This window comes from Microcebus murinus, chromosome 8 (assembly GCF_040939455.1).
Source record: "Microcebus murinus isolate Inina chromosome 8, M.murinus_Inina_mat1.0, whole genome shotgun sequence".
Lineage (NCBI taxonomy): Eukaryota > Metazoa > Chordata > Mammalia > Primates > Cheirogaleidae > Microcebus > Microcebus murinus.
Genome location: NC_134111.1, coordinates 20234543 through 20259639, shown reverse-complemented (window position 1 = coordinate 20259639; position 25097 = coordinate 20234543). Strand labels below are relative to the sequence as shown.

Here is a 25097-nt window from a genome sequence, read left to right as displayed (position 1 = left end):
TGCTGATATGGAGAAAGTTTCAGTTGTTTGGATAGAAGATCAAACCAACCACAACATTCCCATATTAAGCATAAGACTAATCCAGAGCAAGGCCCGATTCTATGAAGGCTGAGAGTGAGGAAGCTGCAGAAGAAAAGTTTGAAGCTAGCAGAGGTGGGTTCATGAGGTTTAAGGAAAGAAGCCATCTCCATAACACAAAAGTGCAAGATAAGGCAGCAAATGCTGATATGTAACTTTTCCAGAAGATATAGCTAAGATCATTGCTTTGAAGGTGGATACATGAAACAAAAGATTTTCAATATAGATGAAACAGCCTTATAGCGAAAGAAGATGCATCTAGGACTTTCTTACTAGAGACGAGAAGTCCATGCATGGCTTCAAAATTTCTAAGGGCAGGCTGACTCTTTGTTAGGGGCTAATGCAGCTGATGTAGATGTTAAGTTGAAGCCAATGCTCATTTACCGTTCTGGAAATCCTAGTGCCCTTAAGAACTATGCTAAATCTACTCTACCTAGTCACTCTAAAGAGAAAAACAAAGCTTGGATGTCAGCACATCTGTTTACAGCATGCTTCACTGAATATTTTAAGTCAACTTTTGAGACCTACTACTGAGAAAAAATATTCATCTCAAAATATCACTGCTCACTGACAGTACACCTAGTCACCAAAGAGCTACGATAGAGATGTACAAGGAGGTTAATGTTGTTTTCATGCTTGCTAGCACAACATCCATTCTGCAGCTCATAGATCAAGGAGTAATTTTGACTTTCAAGTCTTTTTTAAGAAATACACTGTGTAAGGCTATAGCTGTCATAGATGGTGATTCTTCAGATGGATCTGGGAAAAGTAACTTGAAAAACCTTCTAGAAAGGCTTTATCATTCTAGTTCCCTTTAAGAACCTTTGTAATTGATGAAAGGAGGTCAAAATCGCAGCATTAACAGAAGTTTGGAAGAAGTGGATTCCAACCTTCATGGATGACAATTCAAGACCTCAGTGGAGGAAGTAACTGCAGATGTGGTGGAAAGAGCAATAGAAATAGAGTTAGAAGTAAAGCTTGAAGATACAACTGAATTGCAGCAATCTCCTGAAAAAAACTTACACAGATGAGGAGTTGCTTCTTACGGATGAGCAAAGAACGTGGTTTCTTGCAGTGAAAGTTGTCCCTGGTGAAGATGCTGTGAATGCTGTCAAAATGACAACAAAGGATTTAGAGTATTACATAAACTTAGTTGATAATGCAGTGGCAGGGTTTGAGAGGATTGACTCCAATTTTGAAAAAAGTTCTACTGTGGGTAAAATGCTATCAAACAGCGTCGCATGCTACAGAGTAATCTTTTTATGAAAGGAAGAGTCCATCAATATGCCAAATTTCCCTGTTGTCTTACTTTGTGGAATTGCCACAGCCACCCCAACTTTCAGCAACTTCCCCCTGATCATTCACCAGCCATTAACATGGAGGCAAAAAACTCCACCAGCAAAAAAGATTGAAACTCTCTAAAGGCTCAGATAATCATTAGCATTTTTTAGCTATAAAGTATTTTTGAAATAAGGTATGCAAATTGTTTTTAAGACATAGCAGGCACATTAATAGACTATAGTATAGTGTAAGCATAATTTTATATGCACTGGGAAACCAAAAAATTTATATGACTTGATTCTTTGCAGTATTCACTTTATTGCAATGGTCTGGAACTCAACCCACAACATCTTTGGGTATGCCTGTATCGACTGAGAGTTATAGAGAATAAAGGCAATAGGACCATGAGAAAAAGCAGAGTTATATGAAATTAGGTTGTTTGGACAACTTTTCCTCAGGAAAAAGCCAAAACAACAAAATTACTCTTTAAAAAAACCTTCATAATAATAGAAATTGTTTTTATTTACTCATAATTTCCACACTCTAAAATGCTATGAAATAATTATAATTTCCTAAGAGCACATATGTTCCATTTAGCAACCTTTGCTAAATTCTCAGGGATTAAAACAAAAGGAAAGTTTAGTTACCTTGAGATCAATAGGAGGTGATTCATCTTTAGATGCAAACTTTAAATTATCTGCAGTAGAATTTCCAGAATATCAGCTCTACAGGCCAAAAACTGCAGCAAGATCATTTTGTTTCACACCTCAAGAGTTTCCTCAGCAGAAGCCAATCTGTTATATATTTATCTCTCTACCCTTAATAAATTCTTAGAGGAACCCACACATCCATATCTCAGCATCTCTGCAATATCCATTTGATTCAAGGAAATGTAACAAATTTCCAAGAAGTGGGCGTACTCACTTTCTAAATAAAATAATCTTTTGCTTTCATAGTTTGGTTATAATAATTGCCTTCTGGTGTATTAATACTAGAAGGAAATACCTAAACTCCTTTACGTGGGAAACCAATTTTACTCAAAGATGTGGGTATTTTATTGTTTCATATATTAATAGTAGAGATAACAGTTCCTGATTATAACTGAAAAACCAGCAGATCACTCACTAGATACAATTATGATAGTTACATTTTTCATGGAAAGGGATACATTAACACACACGTGTATGTATGTGTGTATATGTGTTTGTGTGTTCATTAGGAGACAAAACTCCATGAGTCTGTCATATTTCAACATATTTTGTGATCTGAGATATTGACAATTGTATCTCCAGATTATCTGTTCAAGGATGTTCGTATAGTAAATAGTCTTGGAAGAGAGATATAATGTTACTCTCTGAGCCCAAGATTGTTCAGGTTTACTCCCAGCTCCCTTATAGAAGACTGGGGTTTCTAAAACTCACTGCCCCTCTCTTGTCACCCAATGCACTATATACACAGGCATCATGTGATGGCCTTCATCGTGTTTTACTGTTGGAACTAGGGCTCTCAAAACTGGTATAAATGATAATACTTTGGCTATTGAGATTGTTATGAGTAATAAACTGTCCTTTGTCTCTGATCAACAAGTCTCATAGTTTCCACTAGAAATGCTGAAACTGCCAGGCTAACTAACATGTTATCTTACAAGTAGGGACATATCTTAGACCCTCTATAGTTGTTAATATGTGTATGTAACAGTTATTCATATATAAGCTTACAAACAGCTCTTCCTACAATGGCCTTTGCATAACTCCCTAGAATTGCCTGTTTCTTAACTCTCTATTTGTGTTCAAAGGAATCCTGGAGAGTCATTTTGTGACTCACCATTTCAATTAAATAACTTAACTCTGGGAAATTCTTTGAAAAAGTCAAAAATTTAGCCACATACTCTACTATACCTATTCCAAAAGCTTCACCTATTACATTTTTTCTTTATCAAATTGTTGTATCAAAATGTCTCTTAAATTGTAGTTTGTGGACTTCTTACAGTAAAATCATCTGGGATATTTTGAATGGGATGCTGATATATGAATTCTTAGTACAGTACCAAATCTGTTATCAGTCACTTCTGAATGCACACCACAGTTTCAGGATTCATAAAGTAGCCCCTTAATCTCAAGTAGATGTTAACTGATAAAGAGTATATGCAGTGAGCCCTCATCTGCACCCATACCATATGCAAGGCAGTAACGTGCCCAGGACAGTGCTTGGGCCATGCTCTAGTAACGAACGGCTCAACTATTTTTAATTTTCCCTCTTCCCAGAGGGAATAGATCACATAATTTTATTACTGAGAGAAACTTACCTATTGGATTATATTCTAACTTCCTAATTTTCCAGACAAAGAAACTGAAGTATTTTCATTTTAACAGAAATTTTAAAAGGTCCTATTTCTTCCCTCTTCCAGCTGCTTATTGTTTAATCTTGCATTTGAAAAACTACTTTCCACACACCTGGAATATAACATTCATCATATTACACTCATGTAATTCCTTGTATGTTTCTCTCTCAAAATTGATTTTGCCCTCCTGACATTTAGGTGTCAGATGATTTGTTCCTCTTTCTGTCCCTAATTTTGGCACAGTGTCTAGTCTATGGCAGGGCTGCAACAAATGTGTGAATGCACATTAAAAAATCTTTAGTGCTCCCTACTCCCCAAGAGAGATACCTTGTGCTTACTGACTGCTTACTATGTGTCAGGCATTATGCTATGATTTTTCCCCTTAAATATGTATCGTCTCATATAATCCTGACAACTCTATTGTTATCTCCATTTTAGAGATGAGAAAACTGGAAATTTAGGCTGTATGACTTGCCCAACATCACACAACCAGGAAATAGAGAAGCCAGTACTCAACCCTGAGAATCCCCATTTCAGAGCCTATGCTCTTAATTACTAACCTTATTGGGCCTGTGTATTTGACTTTCACATCGTACCACATATTCCATATAGTCATAGGGCTACCATCTTGTTTAATTTTAATAAGCCCCAACTATTCATTGTCTTCTCAAAAGAAAGAAAAGAAATTTGGGTAAGCAGAATAATGGCCACCCAGAATGTCCACATCTTACTTGTTGGAACCTTTAAATATGTTGAGTTACCTGGCAATGGGGAATTTAAGTTGCAGATAGAGTGAAGGTTGTTAATAATTTGACCTTCATAGAAGGAGACTACCCTGTCCTGGATTATCTGGGTGGCCCCAATGCAATCTTAAAGGTCTTTGTAAATGGAAGAGGGAGGCAGAAGAGTTATAGTCTGAAAGAGATTTGAAGCTGCTGTGCTGTTGACTTTGATGTTGGAGGAAGAAGTCATGAGCCAAAGAATAAGGGAACCTCTCAAGTTTGGACAGGCAAGGAAAAGATGCTCCCCCAGAGCTTCCAGAAGGAACACAGCCCTGACAATACCCTCACTTTGGCCCAAGGAGGTCCATTTTGGACCTCTGATTTACATAAGTATAAGATAATGAATTTGTGTTGTTTTAAGCCCTATGTTAGTGGCAAATTGATGCAACAGCAATAGGAAACCAATACATAGGTATAACAGAAAATACTGCCTGTGGAAGAGACAGCTAGCTGCCTCTCAAAAATCTGTGCTTCCCTTCCAAAGTGTTAAGTTCTTACTGGAAAGTGGCTGCCCAACCAGGGGACACATTTTGCAAGAACTCTTACCTACCCTCACTCCTCTGCATTGAGACTGGACCACAATGACTAGTCTCCTCAGTGGACTGTCAAAGTATGCCAGTTTTGAAACAAGACATGCAAGTTCTTGCCCATAATTGTCAGCTTTCTGCTGCCTGGGTGATGCAAGGCTACCTTTCTAACCACCAAATGGAAACTCATGCACAGAAAGCTTAACTAACTTGCCCAAGGCCACACAGGGTGGCTCGAATGAGTGTAAGGGAGAATGGAGAATGTTTGTTGTGGATATGTAGGCAAGGGCCAGCTCATACAAAACCTTGTGAGTAATGTTAAAAAGTTTGAGTTCAGGAGAAACTGCTGAAATCATTTTGCATGGGGATGATATACTCAGATAATTTTTCTTGTAAGACTGCTTTGGCAGGAGTGTCAAGAAGAAAACTAATAACAGCTAATAATTATTAAGTGTTTATTATATAAGGCTCTGTTCTAATTGGTGTGTGTGTGTGTGTGTGTGTGTGTGTTCATTTAATCCTCACAGCACCCCTATGAGCTAGGGATTATCATTATGTTCATTTGACAGATGAGGAAACTGAAGGCAAAAGAGATTAATTAACTCATCCAGGATTACACAGCTTGTAAGTGAAAGAGTGAGGATCTGGACAGAGGTAGTCTGTCTGCAAAGCCCATGTGCTGAACCACATGAATCATGTCCCCTCTATTTAAAAGAGGTACGAGTTGAAGGATGGAAATCAGTTAGGAAAGTATAATCGTAGCACATACGAGAAATAGTGCTAGAAGTGGAGATAGTGGAAATAAATAAATAGAATAACCACATTATATTTGGAGGTGGATTTAACAGAGTTTGGTGATAGATTAAATGTGGGCAAAGTGGAAAAGAACAGTGAATTACACTGGACATTTCCTAGGTTTCTAGCTTAAGCACTTGGCAGGAAGAGAGGGGGTTTCCTGAATTTTAGAACAATAGAGAAGCCTCTGATACGGGTGTGAAGAATATGATGAAGAGTCCAATACAAGGAAAATTGAATTTAAAATGCCTATAGATTATTCAAACGGAAATAGCTATCTCCAGAACTGAGTTCCAAACCTAGAAAGAATTGATATAACTTAAGTAAAGGTCACCAAGAGTCACAGATATAATTAAAGTCTTAGAAAAGCAGATTTTAGGAGGAATAAGTTAAAAATATCTATTGTAAACTGGTGACTATAGTTAATAAAAATATACTGTATATTTGAAAATTGCTAAGACAGCATGTTTTAAATGTTCTCACCACAAAAAAATGAGAAGTATGTGGTATGAGGATATATATATATATATATATATATATATATAAAATAGCTTATTTTAGACATTCCTCAATGTATGCATATATCAAAACATCATGTTGTACATCATAAATACATACAGTTTTACTTGTATGTAAACATTTACTTTCAAAAAAGAAAAACAGATCTTAGAAGTATAAAATGAGCTACAAGTATATATCCCCATGGAGACACACAGAATCTTGGAATTCGAGGTGGCATCACAGTTCAGCTGGTTTTCTGGCCTCTCTCTTGACATAGGAATCAATCCTGTCCCCAGTGTGCATGACAAAAATGGCCAGAAGACACAAGCAGTCATTTCACTATTCATAAGTACATGGAGATCTTACTCAGTGACTGTTCCCTCTTGAGAACAGAACCTGATGAAAAATTTAAACTAGAACATGGAGAAATGCAAAATACAAGAATAAGTTGGTGATAATGTTCGGAAACTTTTCTGCAGGAAGGTCTGGGCAGTAAGTGGATATTTCTTCTGTATCTTACTTACCGGTGCATTCACATACTCAACGGGGCTGGAGAAATAGGTTTGGAAGCAATAACTTTGTTTCAGAAATTGCACTGCCAAGAGGAACCTCATTACCTCTTGGCTTGATATTTGAGAAAAATCCAGTCCACCTGACAAAATGAAGTTGAGCAAGACATTCAACTAAAGACTGTAAATGCAGTAGTCTCGGCGTGTTTTTCCAGTGCAATCTCTACTCTGAAAAAAAGAACTTAACTGTTCTTTAATGAAGTGCAGGTGTATGTGAACAATGGAATGAAGAGGAAAGCTGTCCCAAAGTGAAAAGAAATGCCTAAGACTAAATGGTAAGACTATATGCAGAGGTTTATATTCTTTTGTTCAAGAAACATGTATTATGTTCATATCTGCTTTTTGCCAGGCAATGTGCTAACTGCTGTGAAGTCTACCGCAATTACTAAAACTCTTTCTCCTCTCAAATTTATACAAAATGAAAGGAGTAAGGAGGGAAAAGAAACAAAAAAAAAAATTGAGATGATGAGAAAGAGAAAATATATAAAAGAAATGGAGGTAAAATAAGGTTGAGGGCGAAAAAAGAGAAGGAGAATGAAGGAAGAAGAGAAAGAAGAGTTGCTTACAGTGTTCACAGACCTCAGGCCTATATTATGTTTCATTGATTTCAATAAATCCTTAAAGCAATGTGCCTCATTCTTTCAACACATATTCACCAAATGTCATTGGTGCTGAAGTCTTCTAGAAAGTAAAGCCTATAATGAGAATTTGGGTGATAATACTTAACTGGAAAGTTGCAAGGCCTGGAGACGGTGACAGTGAGAAACAACAAGAACAAAGCAAAGAAATGATGAAGCAACGCCGTGGGATGTGCTACTGGGCAGACTAACCGTTTCACATCAAAGCCACAAAGACATACGGCAAACACTCCGCAGATCTGTGTTGCCGGCAAACAGGATCTCTCTGGAAGGACTGCACGAAGAAACTGCATGCGGGAGTATCTACAGGTGCACTGAGGATGGCCTGGCTCCCTCCCAAATCCTGTTTTCCACTGGTCAAGGTTCACTCCATAGTGAGCCAGTCCCCCACACTTGCAGGTTGTGCCTTTCTGATTGCAGCATCCAGCTGCTCAGCTGCCACGCAGGACCCAGACCCCACGTAGCACAACACGGTGTTTCATCCAAGTCTGGAAGTGGACTGGCAACATCTTTATAGTCTATGAGGGGAGATGAAATGGTTAAACCACAGAGCATGGATAGAGAGAAAGAAAGAAGGTGGAAAGAGGAATATGAGAAGGTCCGTAAGGCTTGAATTCAATATGAGCATCTTTTATGTGCCAGATACTATGCCAAGTGCTGGAGAGATGGTAGCAAATAATAGAGATGTGGACCCTGACCTCATAAACTTGCACAGCAGCCTGACAGGTGGCACACACACGCACACACACACACATAAATTACAATGCAGCGAGATAAAACACTATAGGATCTAAGGAGTGGAGATACTTTTGTCACCTCAAAGGGTTCCCAGATGAGGCAGTTTCTAAGTAGGGATTATCAAGGTGACAGGTCGGAGCTGGAGGTAAGTTAGTGAGGGTGGGGGACATGAAAGTGACCTTAGGATAGGGGGCAGAGGGCAGAGAGAAACGGGCTCCAAAGGCACAGACTGCAAACGATGTTTGGTATTGTTGTAGCTCAGAGCGTTGGACAGGAAGGGAGGAGCTCACAGTTCCATTCCTACAACCTCATGATCTGATCATCATAAGGCCTAAGATCATAGCCTACCATTCCACCCCTCTGCCCTAAGTCCTTTCCTTCGTCCACCCTGTATTCATGTCCAGCTCGATTATCAGTTTTATTCCAACTATGTTCTATGATTTTCCACTTTCTCACCTGGATTGCTTCACCTGAGATGCCGCCCCCATTGCATGAACACTTGTATGAAACAGCCCTTCTTTTAAGACCCAGGTAAAATCTTTCTTCTCCAGAAACCCTCACAGCCCAATGGTTTAATCTGTTCCTCCCTAAAATTTCCATTTTCTCTGGAGGAACTTATTTCTGTAGTTATTTGTTTAACTGCTAAAGAGATCAAAGTAAGATTGACAGAAATGAACAATTTGAAACCATTCATAGTTTTATGATCAGGTTTTCTCTGGAGAACAATAGATGGAAATATTTAACTCCGGAAATTATTTAGAAATCAATCAGCATTGTCATGGGCCCAGACCCCAGGGCAAAGCTACCTTTCAGCTCAAGCTGATCTCTCTGCCCCCCATCCCCAATGCTGTTTTCTCCTTTGCCTTCCTCCCAGTCTTTCTCCATATACCATCTCATCACTCCATGATTGTCACATCTCCTGGTTTATCTGATCATATTCCAGACCCTCTAGACCTCCTGGCTTTGGCATGAAATGCTGGCATACAGATAATACATCATCCTGGTTTGGTCAATAGTAAAACAATTCCTTTCTCTATGCTATCCAAAAGGCAAGAAGAATTCAACAACATTTCCGTTTTCCATATTTGAGGAGTTTCCAATTCCAGAAGCATTTCCCATTTGCCTTTATCCTAATGGGCGCTGGCACTTGGGAATACAAAGATTTCCAAACACAACCTTCAAGGGCCTCTACCTCCTACTGAGTGACAGAGACAATGATAATAATGGCTAGAAACCAGGCAGAAAGTGATGTGCTACCGGAGTGTGGACTTAGTGCTACAGCGTTAGGAAAGCTGGAGCAATACTGGTAAAACCATTGGGAAAATCCAAATTCATGTCTAGATCTAGGTCCTCCACAATCATCTTCCTCCATGATGTCACATGCTTTGGCTTCAGTAACACACAGTATTGAATTATCAATTTAGTTATGTTAATTCTGAAGACATATATAACACATTGCACAAAGAAGAGCATGTGTTCTTCCTCTTTAGGAGATCACATTAAGAAGGACCCACACATCATCCAAAAAAGGCTGTTTTAACACAAAAATAAATACCATTTATTTTTCCCAGGAGTAACCCTGACACGATGCAAGGCTTTCTCCTCAAATACCCTCCCTCTCTCATTTATCCAGGGAAGCTCTCTTCTGCTCTTGTTTAAATCATATGAATTATACCATGAGCTAAATAAATTAGGAAAATTTTAATGTCAAGAACAGCCTGATGATTTAATGAACACTTAAAGTAGGATCTCTTCAATATTTTTTCTAAGCACAGTAATTCAATAAACATTTGCTATATCACACTAAGATGTTTGTTACAGTTGATTAAAAAATCACTAAACTGAGATACAAATGCAATAAAACAGAACCAATAGAAACCAATGTCAGTCTAAACTTTTCTCAACCTAGTTGTATCTAAGTATTCACTGTTCCTTCTCTTCTTTTTCTAAACTTTTCTCAGCTTTATACTTTTAGGGAGAATATTTAAACTACATTCCTATATGATCTATGTTTGCCTCTGCAAAAATGTAGGGATTAAAAAATGAGATACACATTGTGACTTTCACCAACTCTCCTTGGTCATTCCATCTACAGACAACAATTTTGTAAACAAGGTTTCCTACAACCAGCCTGGGTGGCCGTGTGGCATTCTCACTTGAAAAGGAGATGGAGTCAATACCAGTGATCTGGAGCATCTGTAAAATCTAGGATCCTGTATTATAACCTACAGACAAATGTGTTTTCAAATCCCAAACTCTATCCTACACAGTTTGTAGGTTCAGATGGAACAGAAAGATCCCCAAAAGTTTGACTTAATAATAAGTTTCCTTTTACTTCTTCTTCCTTCTGCCTCTCCTCTTCTTCCTCTTCTTTTTCTCCTCCTCCTTCTTCTTCTTTTCCTCCTCATTGATAAAAATAGGAGCAACCAGCTGCTTTCACTCACCTCCTCCCCCCATTCTCTCCCCTGCTACTCCTTTCTATCTCTGGTTATGGCAGGTGAAGTGTCCAGAGACCTGCCTGTTGACTACCTTCTGCCACCCTTTGCTGACTTTCTCCTACACCTATGATTCTAGTAATTGAAGATGTTTCCAAGGTAGAAAGATGAAAAGCCTAGGGCCTTCTCTCTCTTGGTCTCATGTGAACTATCATCCAATATCTTGCTGTTAATTAGCAAAGATTATTTTATTCAGTTATCTCTGCTTCTCTGTTAGCAGAAAGCAAGAGAAAATGTTGTAACCTGACTTAAACAGTCTCGTTTCTCCTCTAATGTTCGATACTAAAGGAAGTTCCCGGTGCTCTACTTTCCTGACACCTTATTCTCACACCCAAATGAGTTTATTGATTTTAATACCAGTTTTTAAAGACAGGTAAATGTCATTTCCAGTCTCTCAAATGATGGTGGAATATCTCCTCCAATTGCCCCTTAAGAAACCTGTTAATCTGTTCAGAATGTGAATTACTTTATTTCATGTCTCAAAACCTGCTTAGGTAATCAGATACATCTGCACATGGGACATAATTACTCATGAGAATTTTCTTATCGAACTAACATTTTTACATTCTTATATACAGCTAAAGATATAGGATTTCTTCTCTGCTTAAAAGCCTGCAGTAGGGAAATAAAGGCTGTAGTGAACACTCATACTCTCAAAAAGAAAGTCTTAACTTCAGAATATCACGGAAGACCTACTTTTCCAGTGTCTCGAGAGGTAACTTCTTTATTTCCTGAGCTCTCCTCAAACCAGTGCACAAGCTGCCACTGAACACAAACCTCGCTGTTCCTCTCCATGTGTTCCACTTACATAGAATATGTTTTGCTATTGACCCCAAACTCACTTCAAGCATTACTTTCTCTATGGAGATTACTCCTGGTCATCATTACATGGATTGAACCATTTTGTATATGAAGTGATCACGAGACTTAAGACACTATAGCATAACTATTAGTTCAATTACTCTTCCAATTAAAAGACTATAAATTATCAGGGACACCTTCATGACAGGAGTGCTTAGTGCATAGGCTAAACCACAGCTGGTACATAAACTATTTTTGAGAAAGAAAAAAGGAATGTTTGACTGTCATCCACTTTTACTCACTAAAGCAATATATTTTAAATCAAGTTAATGATTTAGAAGATGGATACAACATTTAAGTGGTTTATCAAAGTTGTTTCCAACCCAGAATTAAAACCCAGAACACAAAACATATTATGTCTCCCTACATCCACTATAATACTTGGCATTCTGGGACATGTTCCCTTATCTGTTCATGTTCCCTCTTATTGACAGCTCTGGGAAGAGCATGACAAAGACATTCTTAATAGGGTGGAGGGGGCAACTAAAGAATTTAACAATTAAAACCTAAATTGTGCCCCATTCTTAACATAGCTGTGTCCATGTGATGCCAAATAATGAATCTGCAATATATATTTTAAAAAAAAATACAAGCAGTGTTCTGCTTAAATATCATGACACCAAAACCTTTTTCTGATTTTTTGACTTTGTTGTTTTTTTTATTTTTCTTTTGCTTCACAATATGAATCCATTCTACTTCTATGTCGTTTGACTCCATATTTGTTGATACCCCAGTCTTTGGGCTACATTATAATAAAGGGAATAAATATTCCCTGCTCTTTACTAGATTTTGAAGCTGCCTTCCTTGTTTCATGTCCTACTTTCTGAGACATGACCCTTGAATTCAGGTTTAGTGGCTTTAATCACATTTGAGAAAAGCACAAGAAGAAATTAGCCTTACCACATCCAAGCTTTTGGATTGACGAGTAAGCATCGCTTTTGCTGATGCTTCTGAAATATAAAAGAGAAACACAATTCTCTTGAAAATAATAACTGCTAAACAAAAATCATAAACAGTCCCCTATATTTGCACTCACAATTCTATTCGGTTGGCTAATATCACTGGTAATACTTCTCAAGTTGACTGTCACATTACTATACTGGCTACATTTTAAAATATCACGTGGACATTGAACAACGGTGTCAGGTAAATATGCCACAGGTGTCATTATGCTTGTCCTGTCAACACCATGAATTGAAGTCAAATGGTGAATGGGATATCACCAAAGGTAAGGAATCAACAGAACAGCATCAATGTCAGGATTCAGCCTAGGCCAGGAGATTTGGAGTCCCTTGGGAGGTAATTAGCATCCTTTTTATTTAGTTAATTTTTCAATTCTGGCATCTAGAAATCCTATTGCATTCTATTGTGTGAATGATCCATGGAAATGAAGCTTCCCTCCCACCCAAGATTGTAAATTTCTATAAGATCAAATTCTTGGAGAGCAAAGCAGTTAGCTCACAGCGATGGTGGGATTTTTCTGGAAAGCAAATTCAAGCAATTACACTCCAGAGAATGAACAGAGTGATCCTTGAGTCTAAAGGAAAATTAACCTTACGAGAAAGTCAATTGTGACCGAGAAAGGCATTTCCAAAATCAATGCTACTAAAATGCCTTCTCCCTCCAAAATATCTAACATCATCATCATCATCATAATAAAAAGCTGATGTTCACAGAAACTGAAATGCAAAGAATGTCACCAATTTTGGCCTTTGTTACTGTATCAGCAGAAATGTTAGAAATATTTAAATTTGGCCAAATTAATTGGGCATACACCACTGGCTGGTCCCTTACAATAGGAATTAAATTGTTCTCTCGTTTTTAATGAGGACCAAGAAGAAACTCTCATTGTCAAGATATATCTATAAAAGATAACAGTAAGAAATGAAAGCATTTATAAGAAAGGAAAGTAATGGGTTAGCAATCCGGCTGGTTCACTTCCACACAAGAGCAAAAACCACCTTTCATAACAACTACGAAAGTAAGTAGCAAGCTATCCCGTGACTTTAAGGTGGCTGTGCTATATGGCTATATTATCCAACATAGTTTTACTCACTACATTCAGCTTTGTACAACAGCACATACATGATCACACTACACAAAGGTGTGTTTACATCTTGACCCCATGTCTCTAGCCTCCCCCTGCCAAGAACTGGGCTATCGGACTTAGGACTTGCTAAGTATTTTCTGTTTCCCTGTGAACTCAAGCATTAATTTTGAGGTGTGCCTTGGCCTAAGACATTTTTCTTTTCTTCAGATGCTTGGAGCAGATTGTACCAGGGCTTAATAAGCTGTTAAATCTGCAATTAACACCCATTCTCTATCTACCCGCCCCTCACCATGGAGCTTCTAATTCTTTCCCTACTCTAGAACACCTTTTTTCTACTTTCTAATTACAATCTTCCTGCTTGGTATATTTCTATTTCAAAAGCTGGAAAGTTTAAGGTTGAGGAAAAGAAAGTTTAGTAATAAGTGATCCCTAAGAAAAGCTATTTTTACAAAAGAAACTTTAGAAAGATGAAAATTTCAATAGAAAAATTAAAAGTTAAAGCTGAAAATAGGCAGATCATAATACATCAATTCTATAAAAATGTTTATTTATTTGCTGATCCCTGAAGACCCTAGAAATGCAGACCATAGTAAAAGGGAAAAAGAGAGGAGCTGGGATGGAATGATCACCAAGGTTTGAAAGTGTAATCTGAAGATTTCTACCTAAATTCTGTTTCTCCCGATTAAGAGGCATAAACATACTCATATTTTATCCAGAAAGTGTATAAATTGTCATTTTCCAAAAGTGAAGAAAGAGAAAGAAGAAAATTTAACTGTTACTTTTTAAAATAATTCTATCCCCTGTAAATTCTATCCCTTTAACTTCAGTTGTTGAAGCAAAATGCTAAGGACCCTGTAAAGATGATGCCATGAGGTGCATCAATCTGAGGCTAGGGTCACATGGATGCCTCTGGAACTCTGAGAAACCATGTCACAAACAAAGATACCCAGCTTGAAAAGCTTTACAGAATAAAACAGATGCTATTACCATAGCAAGATAACTTGCATCTCGCCTTCCTAACCAAAGGCCACGGCAGAAATGCACACTCACACTTGGCCAGCCCAGGCAAACACGCACCCTTTACCGCTTCTGCAACAGGCACTGCGTGTGTTCTCCAGTGTGGCTGGAACAGGCCACAGACTCTTCTAGAGTGGAAGCATTATTGTCCACTCCTGACTTTCAGTCGATCGACTTAAATAAATCTGAGCGTTCCCCCGTCTCTCTATGCTACCGCTGTCCCAAACCCCGAAACAAATGGACAATGCAGGGACTGAGCCTGTCCACTAGACAGCTTATCATGGGGGAAGCTGCTGCTTTCTCCATCTTTTTCTCCTCCTCATCCTTCTTCTTCAGAAAAATTAAAATTTGGCAATAAAACAGTGGATCCTTGTTGTTTAAAATGGATATGTCTGTAGAAATCCCCCACATCCACAAATTCCCATACAAAAACTCCTTTGAGAAAACACACACACACAAAGAATGCAATCCATTCATTACTAACAGGCTCACTCCAGCACATCAGACCCTTGGCTTGGAGCACTCGTTGTGCTACACACCTTAGGTACATCTTCTTGTTTAACTTTCACGGCGACTCTTTGGAGACACATATTATTATTACTACAACTTTTTTTTCTAACTATCCCAACAAGCTAAAAGTGGAACTTAGGGGTGGTTTGCAAATGATTGACGGAACTAATATTAAATCTGTGAACGCTAAGTGTCTGCTATACCAAGAAGACTACGAGGAGAGCGGGAGGTAGTTTTCCTTCCAACCAGCAACACCATCTGGCTCAGAACCGGCTGCCTACCTTCCTTGGCCCTCGGCGTGGCAGCCGCTGGTCTGCTCTGGGCACAGTACACCTCCCGGGTCTGGATGCCACCGCCACACACGGGTCCTGTCACATGCCAGTGGGGGTCGTGCTGCTCCAGGAGGAGAGAGGCTTGGCACTCTTTCCATTCGGACGTTCTCCAGGAATACCTGTGTGATTTGATTTATTTAAAAGAAGAAGTAAGGAAAATATACAATTCTATAAAAAACTTAAAGTCATGACCTCAATTGACAATCTGTCTTTCTAGGGGCAAATCACTGCCTGTGAATAAAGAAGTCTACTAGTTTTGAATTACTAAATCCCTTTTATTTCCTAGAAAAACTCCCAGAAGCCCATGATGGTACTAGATAGGACAGGATGAACAGACTGAAGGAAGGTGACATGGATAAACAGTGGGTGGAGGAAGGTGACATGGATAAACAGTGGGTGGGTCTAGCCTTGAAGCTGGAGGACAGTGAAGGATTAGAGGAAGGAGTTGGAAATCCAAGGAGTTTAATTCACGGCAGCCAAACATGTCATGGGGTTTCACTTCGCAGACTTCCAGATGGCTTTGTGTGAAAGTCTGCCTTTCTTAATAGGATAGCTATAGTAGGATAGTGTATAAATGTGTTAAGTTGTAAATTTATTATTTTATGTAGACAGAGATGACTTCCAACTTTTCAATCTTCTTCATATAGAAAACTTTCTGTCCATTTGACTCCTTGCCATTAGGATCAAAGTATACATACTAAAAATGATTTAACACTGTGACACTATATTTAAGTGATTAATACATTTTTACATACGCATCCATGCTGTTATTTAACTGACTTAGGAATGCATCTTCCTTATTTATAGCTAGTTAAGAAATACTTTAATACACATAGATACACACACATATACACACACACACACAAATAAGAGGGGGAAACACAATGGAGTTTGTATGTATGTTACAGAACACAAAATAACTATCACACCATTACATGCATACCTGCAGAATTATTTCAGATATAATTTCTTTTTGTGCATGATTATAGCATTCCTTAAGCTCACAGCATTAATATAACCCTACAGCATTCACACAAATACCAAGAGACTCATTAATTTCTGGAATAACAAATAAAACTTAAGAACATTCTCATATCTGCTGTTCCCATTTCGTGTTGAAAAAAAAAATCTCTCAGCATTGTGATTATTTAAAAGAAAAAGAAAAAACAGCAATAAAAAATAATCATATGTTACCAAGACCCTAGCTTTATAGAAACTAGAGTAAAATCGAAATCAAGTAATAGACACCAAAATAAGAAAGCAAATCTCTAAGAAACCTAATAGTGACTAAATTCCTCACAATGAACGTCATCATTTTTAAAAGCTCCCAAGCTACGAATCAGCCGAGAATCATTAGTCTCATGAAAAGCCCATTGTAGAAAAAGGATTTGGACAATCCTTTGGGGTTTGTTGTAACACGATTTTTCTCCCTCGACTTCACTACTTAATTTTCACTTGGCTTTTTTCCCCCCAGGCTTAAAAATTAGTCAGTGGGCCAGGCAAGAGTTTGGAGTGCAGAGTTCAGGTGCTGCTCATGCCAGGGGAATGTAGACAACAAAATACGTGCCTAATTCCTGAATATGAGAGATGGCGAGAAGTTCAATTATCCTCAGTGACAGAGTTCCTTTCCAGAGCAGAGGCTCTGAAAGCTTTTCTTCTCACACCAGTCTATACTCCGCAGTCATTTAAGCAGAGGGCTTGGCCCTCTGGTTTCTGAGTCTCCGGGCACAAGTAGTTCTCTATTCCATGGCAAAATATCATGAAGTAGGGGCAAATTGGGGCAGATGGTTACCAAATACTCCTTTCAAATCCTCTTCTTCCAAGGGCTCCCTAAGAGAAGAGCTCTCCTGCTATTAAGGAGAGGGATCAGATGGAATAGCTGACTCAAAGACTCCTATGATATAGTTAGAAAATAAGACAAGCAGAAGGGGGTGGTGTGGCATAGATGACAGGATGCTTTACAGTCAAGCCGACCTGGTTTGAAGCTCAGCCTCACCTCTTTGTAGCTGTAAGACTTTGGCCCAGGTCAGTTTTCCCACCTGTGCAATTGAGATAACAATGCCAAACACTGAACCTGCCGAATAACAAATGTTCACTAAATTCCAATTCCCCTTCTGCTTATGTCTTTCCGCATGTGCCCTTTGTCCACTGCAGACAAAGGACACACACAGCAGTTTATCAACGAGGATTTCACTGACTTCATCAAAAGTCCTGATATTAGAGATCCAAGATCGCCACAGTCTAGGTTCCAGCAAGCAAAGTTCAGCAAAGAGCATAAAAGACGCATAAAGTTTAGAATTATGGCAAGTCGCAGTAATTGGTTTGCTTGTTTGAAAAGAATGGGCCATGCTGTATAAATTGCTTTTGCCAATTAATTTATCATGACCCTATAAGAATTAGTAATGGAGGAATTTTGGAAGTCATTATGGGGAAAAATAGAAAAGAAATGTTTAATGACTATAGTTTTATATAAGGTACAAAAAGTCTGGTTGGTAGCTCATTCACCAAAAACACCCAACTTTCATTCATAGGCAAATGACAAATCGTTTAAAGAAATGGAAGACATTCATCATGATTGCTGTTGTTTACCACCTCAGAGAAAACACCAACCCAGCTAGAGGCAGAGGGAAAAAGCACACCAATAAAGGACTTCTATATTCCTTTTTAAAAATATGGGTCTTTTCATAGTCTTTGCTCATCCTTTTTTTTTTCTTTATTTTTTTTCAAAAGCCCTATCTATGTTTAGTCACAAATCACCCGGCAGCCATGAAATCTGAACATCCTGAGCTGCACCAACCTGAGAAAGTGTCTGTAGGATCTGACAGAATAACAAATCAAAGGAGGCTGCTAAGCTAAACGCTGCTCCCTTTCTCCTTTAGAAGTTGTTACAGTGATAGTCCTCCAGCCTCCGGAAAACTTGGCTTCCTGATGCCTGAGACACTCGCTTTAATGGCTAAGCCCGCGTCAAAGACCAGGCCTTTTCAACTCCTGGTCTCCCAACTCTGATTCCTTTCAACACAACCTCATTTTGTCCTCCCGTTTAGGAGGGGAATGTGGCGAGTCTCAAAGGCCAGAGTCGTACCTCTTACGGGGCAGCAGCACTTCAAAACTGGCTGTGGAAATGCCTCCAGTAGATGCCCATGGAATGAAAGAAATAAGTCAGTGCTCACAGCCCCTTACCAAGGTGAGTGTGTAGAATCAATTTGCTTTTTCAAAGACCTGGTCAAACAAAATAAACAAGCCATTAATTTATCTGAGCTAATAGGGTATCATGGTAGATCTCCCAGGTAGCAAAACCATCAGCCAGCATGTTCTGCTGGCTCACCGTATTCCAGGCGCTGCACTGATGGATTGAGGTGCATTGCTTCATGTAATCGTGCAACAACCCTAGAAAGAAAATATGATTTCTCCTTTTACAGATGGAAGAATTGGCATAAAGAGCAAGTAACTCTTCCAAGATCATATAAGTAAGTGGAGGAGCAGGATACAAAGCCAGTTGTATCAGATGCCAAAGCATATTTTTTCTTAATAAAATGACACTCTGGTAGATTAAAACAGTAAATGGCAAACACATCTGAAGCTTGATCAGGTGGTATAAAATGCAATTTCAGTAGACAATAGGTAGCTACCTGTCCAGCCATTACAAGGACAAGTATATGTTGGTCTTGGTCTGAGGAAATGTGTTGTAGACTGAAACAAAAACATTCCTCTCTTAGGGATGATGATATTGTCAGTGACGGTGATATTGTCAGTGACAACTGACCAATAATATTTCAAGCTACCAAAATAACTTTTTTTTTCTCCATCACAAACACAAATGTGTTGAGAATATTTTCATAATTAGAACACTGTGGTCACACAGGGTCAAATCTTAGGACTTTCAGGAGAAAGAGGAGGGGACACATTCAAAGAAATGTGTCATTAAGCAATTTCATCATTGTGCAAACATCCTAGAGTGCACAGTACTTACACAAACCTAGTTGGGTAGCCTACTACACACCTAGACTGGTTGGTATAATTTATCGTTCATCAGCTACAAACCTATGTAGCATGTTACTGTATTAAATACTGTAGGCAATTGTAACACAATGATATTTGTGTATCTAAACATATTTAAACATAAAAAAGGTCCAGCATTGGACCTTAAAGGGTTTTCAGGAAAAAAAAGGTACAGTAAAAATACAGTATTATAGCTTATGGGACCCTTGTATATGGAGTCCATGTTTGACAGAAACCTTGTTATACAGCACATGACTATGATTGCAAGTTAAAAGAGAAACAAAAGACAAGTAATCTCTAATTGTGAAAATTCAAGTTCCCAATAAAGGTGCAGAAGACAACTTTTTGAAGAGGAATGCCTTTTTAAGACCTAAAAATCGAATTCCCCACATTGTTCCCTAGCCGCTCTAAACGTTAGAAACACCTGCCCTCCATTCACATAGAAACAACTCTGATGTCCCTGCTACTGGTGAGAGAGTCACTGCCAGCCACTCTGAAGAGCCAAACCTCTGAGAAGGGGAGTGCTAGTAACTGAAATACCGAATTCACAGGGAGAAACTCCGACAAGGACATTTTAGTTAAGATAAAGATATGTATGAGAGATTGAAGCCAGAAGGGAGCTAAACAGTAGGTGCCACTAGAAAAAGAAATAGGCCTGCCCAAATGGTACGTGAACAACTCCCTCACCCATGCGTCCACTCATCCTTGCCATCAGCAGGTAACTCTTGAGTTGTTATGATGTGCCCAGGATGATTTCAGACAATAAATACGCACAGCAGAGAGCGAGACAAAGCCCCTGACCTCGGGAGAATACTTTCCGGTGGGACAGACAGACACAAATGCATCAATACATGACACGACATCGCAGTCATGGACAAAGAAAGCTATTTCAGTGCCATGGTGCAAAGTTCTCAGAGTCCTGAAGAAAATGAGGGAGTGAGCACTAGGCTAGGCGGACAAGAAGTCTTGCTGGGACATTAAAGAATAGCGCTTTCAAAGGTCCCAGAATGGTACAGTGTTCAGTACTGCCTAGGAACAGCACAGAAGCTAACGTGGTTAGGCACAGGTGGATCCAGGGGTGAGGGGAGGCAGAGATAGGAAATAGGAGTCGTCAAGAGCCAGGATACAGGGAGCCATGTAGACTGGAGTATGGACTGTGAGTGTTATCCCAAGTGTGCTGACGAATTGTTCAAAAGTTTTGGTAAGAGCGGTAAAATGATGATGCAATTTAAGTTTTAAAGGATCACCCCGGCGGCTGAGGGATGGTAGGGGAGGTAAAAGGAGTGAGACAAGTTTGGAGGCCTTTGCCAGTGTTGAAGAGATGATGGCGGCTTCAATGGCAGCAGTTGTAGTGAAGGTAGTGAAAAGTGATCAGATTCCGGATGTATTTTGAAGTCGGAGACAAACTTCCAATGGATTAGACATGGGATATGAAAGAAACAGAGGAGTGATAAAAGATTCCATATTTTCTTTTGACCCATGTATGAGCATCACAATTTCTTGGCACTGAATTCCTAGCTGAGATAGCCCAGGAAAGGGGACCAAATCCCAGACATCAGGGTAACCATGTGTTATTATTGTAACTGTGACATTCAGTTTTTCTTTATTTACCTCCTAGAATCTACTTTTAGAACTTTTCTCCCCAAGCCTGTGAGCCATTGCCAAATTTCTTCATGTTTTCTCTAAAATTTAAGTCCACTTTTAGGAAATGGCCATTGAATGTACTCACATAAGGTAGAAAGATTAAGATTTAACATGTTATCCTTCTCAGGAGGTTTATGGAGGTTAAAAGAAGAAATTGAGATTAAATCAAAGAAAGGAATTTTCTAGCTGTGGAACTATATATATTCTCATCGAGTAAGACAGGAAACAAATTTTGGATTAGAAAAGCTTGCTTTATGCCTTGGAATTAAATAACTCAGGTAGCTGGCTTCCTGAGAGTAACTTTGTCCAATCTAAGGAATCCCACAATTAAACTGGTCGCTAAATTGTGGGAAGAAAGGTAGACAAAGGAGGGAAAAATTCATTGCTGTAAAGCAATGAGTAGAGATATCCTAAATTAGCAGAGCCAAGATTAGAGAAGTGGACACATTTAGTGACTATTCTTAAAATAGAACCAGGACCATCACGGCTTCACAGCACCCTCTATTATCTGGCTTCTAAGCTTTGTCACCTTATAAGGCTTAGACTTGCTTATAAAGTGTGGGTTTCTTTTCTCTTTCTTCTAAAGGTTTAGATTTAAAGAAAAGCAACATAAAATAGAATTTTAAGTGATTTCATGATGACAGATTGAAAGAATAATTGGATTAGTTAACAGTCGTGTTTTGACTGAGCATGTATAGATTTGCAAACACTCTTGGAATTTAAACCCTAGTGCAAGGTATTTAAATTAAATGCATGTGTACATTAAAAATCAGCGTACTGCAGCATGGCTAATTTATGATAATGTCTGTTGTCCCTTTAAAGTTGTAAATGCATTTAGAAAAGAATTAACTTGTCATTTTTCACTGAACAGATGACCAAAATAAAGGGAACTGATCAAGCTTTGTACATTTTACGCTCTAGTAATTTTTTATTGGATAGAGTGGGACTATTGATTATGGAAAGCTATGCTGAAGTGCAAAGCTCTTTGCTCTTCAGCAGATGGCTTTGCTAGCCAAACTCCACATATGTATTATTAATAGACTTGTATCGCTACGCACAGCACTTAGCAGTACGTTAACTTTCTGCACTAACTGGGAGACAAATCTTCCATCCAGGAAGAATTAAAGTGGCACAATGGGGACTCATGAAACAATATGCACCAGTAACTGACAGACCCAAAATAAAGGTATCAGTTTCCTTTTGAAACAATTTCCAGAATCTTTGAAACTGTTGCTTCTTTTCTAAAACAATTTTCCCTGAGGGCTCAAGGTCATGACGACCCCTTTGCTCCTAATTTGCTGAAGAAAACTTGCTTAATTAAAAAAAAAAATTAAAGATCTGTTAGTTTATTTGAAAACCATTTTTTGAGTTCCTACTATGTGTAGTGCATTAGGGGCTGTGATAGAAAATCAATGAGAGAAGATTTAAGAGACATGATAGGTGACATGACTGCTAAAAGGGAAACTTTCACAAATTCAGACTGGGATCCTATTGCTCACTCTTTTTGAAGCAACCCCTATAAACAATGACAACAGAGACTTTTTATCTGGAAAACCAGACACAGTATTAGCAGGGGCATGGTGACTATTTAGGACCATCGCAAGCTCTGTGGATCCATTCCTGCCCTTGGGTAGATGTTATTATTTTATCTCTTAGATGGCGCCAATTTCAGTTTCTCTTTATGAAAAAAAAAAATGCCTCTGATTCATCACCTACATTACATAATAAGTGTGAGCGTGGAATAAAGTACTCTGTGTATAATACTGTTCTGGAACTGCCCTACATCTGAGCATGCATTCCTCCATCCACTCAATGTTTAGTGAGCATTTACTACAAGCCAGGCATTTTGTTAGGTGCTACCCTCTCTAAAGTAGAGGAAAAACCAAACAAACAAAATAGTCACATCTACACGTGTGAGACTATGCGTGGGAACACTACCAACTCTTAAACACTCTTAGAAGGAATAGTAATAGTGTTCTGGGTGATCCGGTTTTGAAAGAGTATATTACACAAGATTCTTAAGATGAATAAACTAAGCAAACACAGACTGTAAGTCTTCTGTTGTTTGAGTTATCCAGTAGTTAACACAGCGGCAGGCCAAAGCATGTGTTGGACAAGTATTCCTTCACAACACATCACTCTGTTTCAACAGGCAAAGGAAGCAAGCAACCAAGCCAAGCGTTCATCCACCATCCTCTTCCTTAGCACTTTCCCTGGCTTCAATATTCATCTACAAAAATCCATCAACTAATTCGGAGGATTTTCTCAAGGAAGAAGAATTATATCTAGAAAAATCTAAAATTGGGTTCAATGCCTCCAAAAATATTTTAGGGAGAATCAGGTTGCTGTCAGGGGCTTGTTGTATAAGCAAATCAAAGTGGGAGGCAGGGTGCCCAGATAGATCTCTCAGCATGAGTTCACAGACTTCTTGTGAAAGATCTCTAGCCTACCCATGATAAGAATAAATTCATACATCTCAGAACAAAAAGAGGGATGGATTAAAAGAGCCCATCTATTCAGTGCCAGACCAGAGTATTGAAACGATATTTTACAAATTGGCTTTTCTGTATAGCAACATCACACAGACTATGTAACACTATCAGCCATGCAGCTTCTGCCTTGAGATTTTCTTAAGAATTTTACTCTGCAATGGTCACTGCCAACATTTAATAGTGCTGTCTTATATTCGATTTCAAACTCTAAACGATCATTTAAGAGACAGAACAGCCATTTTCACATGAAAACTGTTGCCTCCCGGTGGGGTGGTAGAAGTTGCTGGCAGGTCATCTGAGGTGTCACTTCTAAGAAAGATGTCTGCAGTTGATGTTTTTTCAATATCCTTGCGTGTTACAGTGTTCTCCGCCAGAATGGGGCCCTCTACTAAAGCACAAAGGATCTTGACTCATAGCCGCTGCAGAAGCAGGTCGTGTCTCAGCTCCCTGACATGAAGCATTTACAATATCACAGCCCCTGTGTCCTTTGTCTTTCTTTGTCCTTCTAGTAAACAGGGTGGCCTCATCCCTTATGGTGTTAGAATGCTTTTTACCTTCCCCTTTGTTGAGATGTAGGATCTATTACTTTAGATGTTAATCAGGACACAGGAAAGTTCTCAAGGGACAAGATATCTTATATCTGCAACTTATCTCTCTTCATGATGCCCAGTGACAGGGGATGACCACACCAAGGGCAAAGGTGGCAAGTGACAAGCAGATTCATCCTGTCTCTCCCATGCCCATTCCACACCCCATAACATCCATTGTGAGTGGTTAGTGTTATGTTGGAGTCAGGGAGTGGCACAAAAATACAAGTAGAATGAAAGAAGGAGTTTCTTGGGGTCTATACGTGTCTTAGTCATAAACTACACCTTTGAAACGAACTTAAGGCTACAAAATGCTAACTCCCAGGTAGTTCTAAAATTTCCCAAGTTAGCTTAACACAGACTGGTCTCTATCTGCTTTCAGGTCAAGTTAGTTGCCCCAAGGCACCTTCCAAAGTGTTATCATCCCAGGCAGTGTTTCTAGAATGGGTTCCTCTTGGCAATAATTCCCTTGACAGTGGCACTCTGCTGGTAAGAAAGTTGTCCCCAAAGCTATGCAACTAAAGAATATTATTATAGTATACAGGGACTAGAACACTGTATCTATACTCTGTTCATAAAATATTTTTCTCCTATTTCCCTGAAAAGTTAATTTACTCACTTCCTTTAAACACCCCACGCCTCAAATCATGTTTGTTCAAAGAAGGTTTTTCTAATGATCCTGTTTAATTCTGCAATCTGTGCTGACACCCCAGCATAGCATTCCAGAGGCCTCCCCCTTTACCTTGCTTTAATGTATCATTTTTTTCCAAAGCTCATGCACCAAGTATATAAATTATTTATGTTATTTAGCTGGTGTATTTTCACTTAAATTTAGGTTCCATGGGGGGGGGGGGAGAATT

The 25097-nt window shown here is 38.8% G+C and overlaps 1 protein-coding gene across 1 annotated transcript in view; it reads right to left on the bottom strand.

Annotated features, from left to right (window-relative positions):
• Positions 1-25097, bottom strand: part of THSD7B (thrombospondin type 1 domain containing 7B) — an 852814-nt gene that overhangs the window by 505940 nt on the left and 321777 nt on the right. The window contains exon 5 of the mRNA XM_076005495.1: positions 15465-15634. Coding sequence (XP_075861610.1) covers positions 15465-15634 — 170 coding nt within the window. The remainder of the gene's footprint in view (positions 1-15464; positions 15635-25097) is intronic.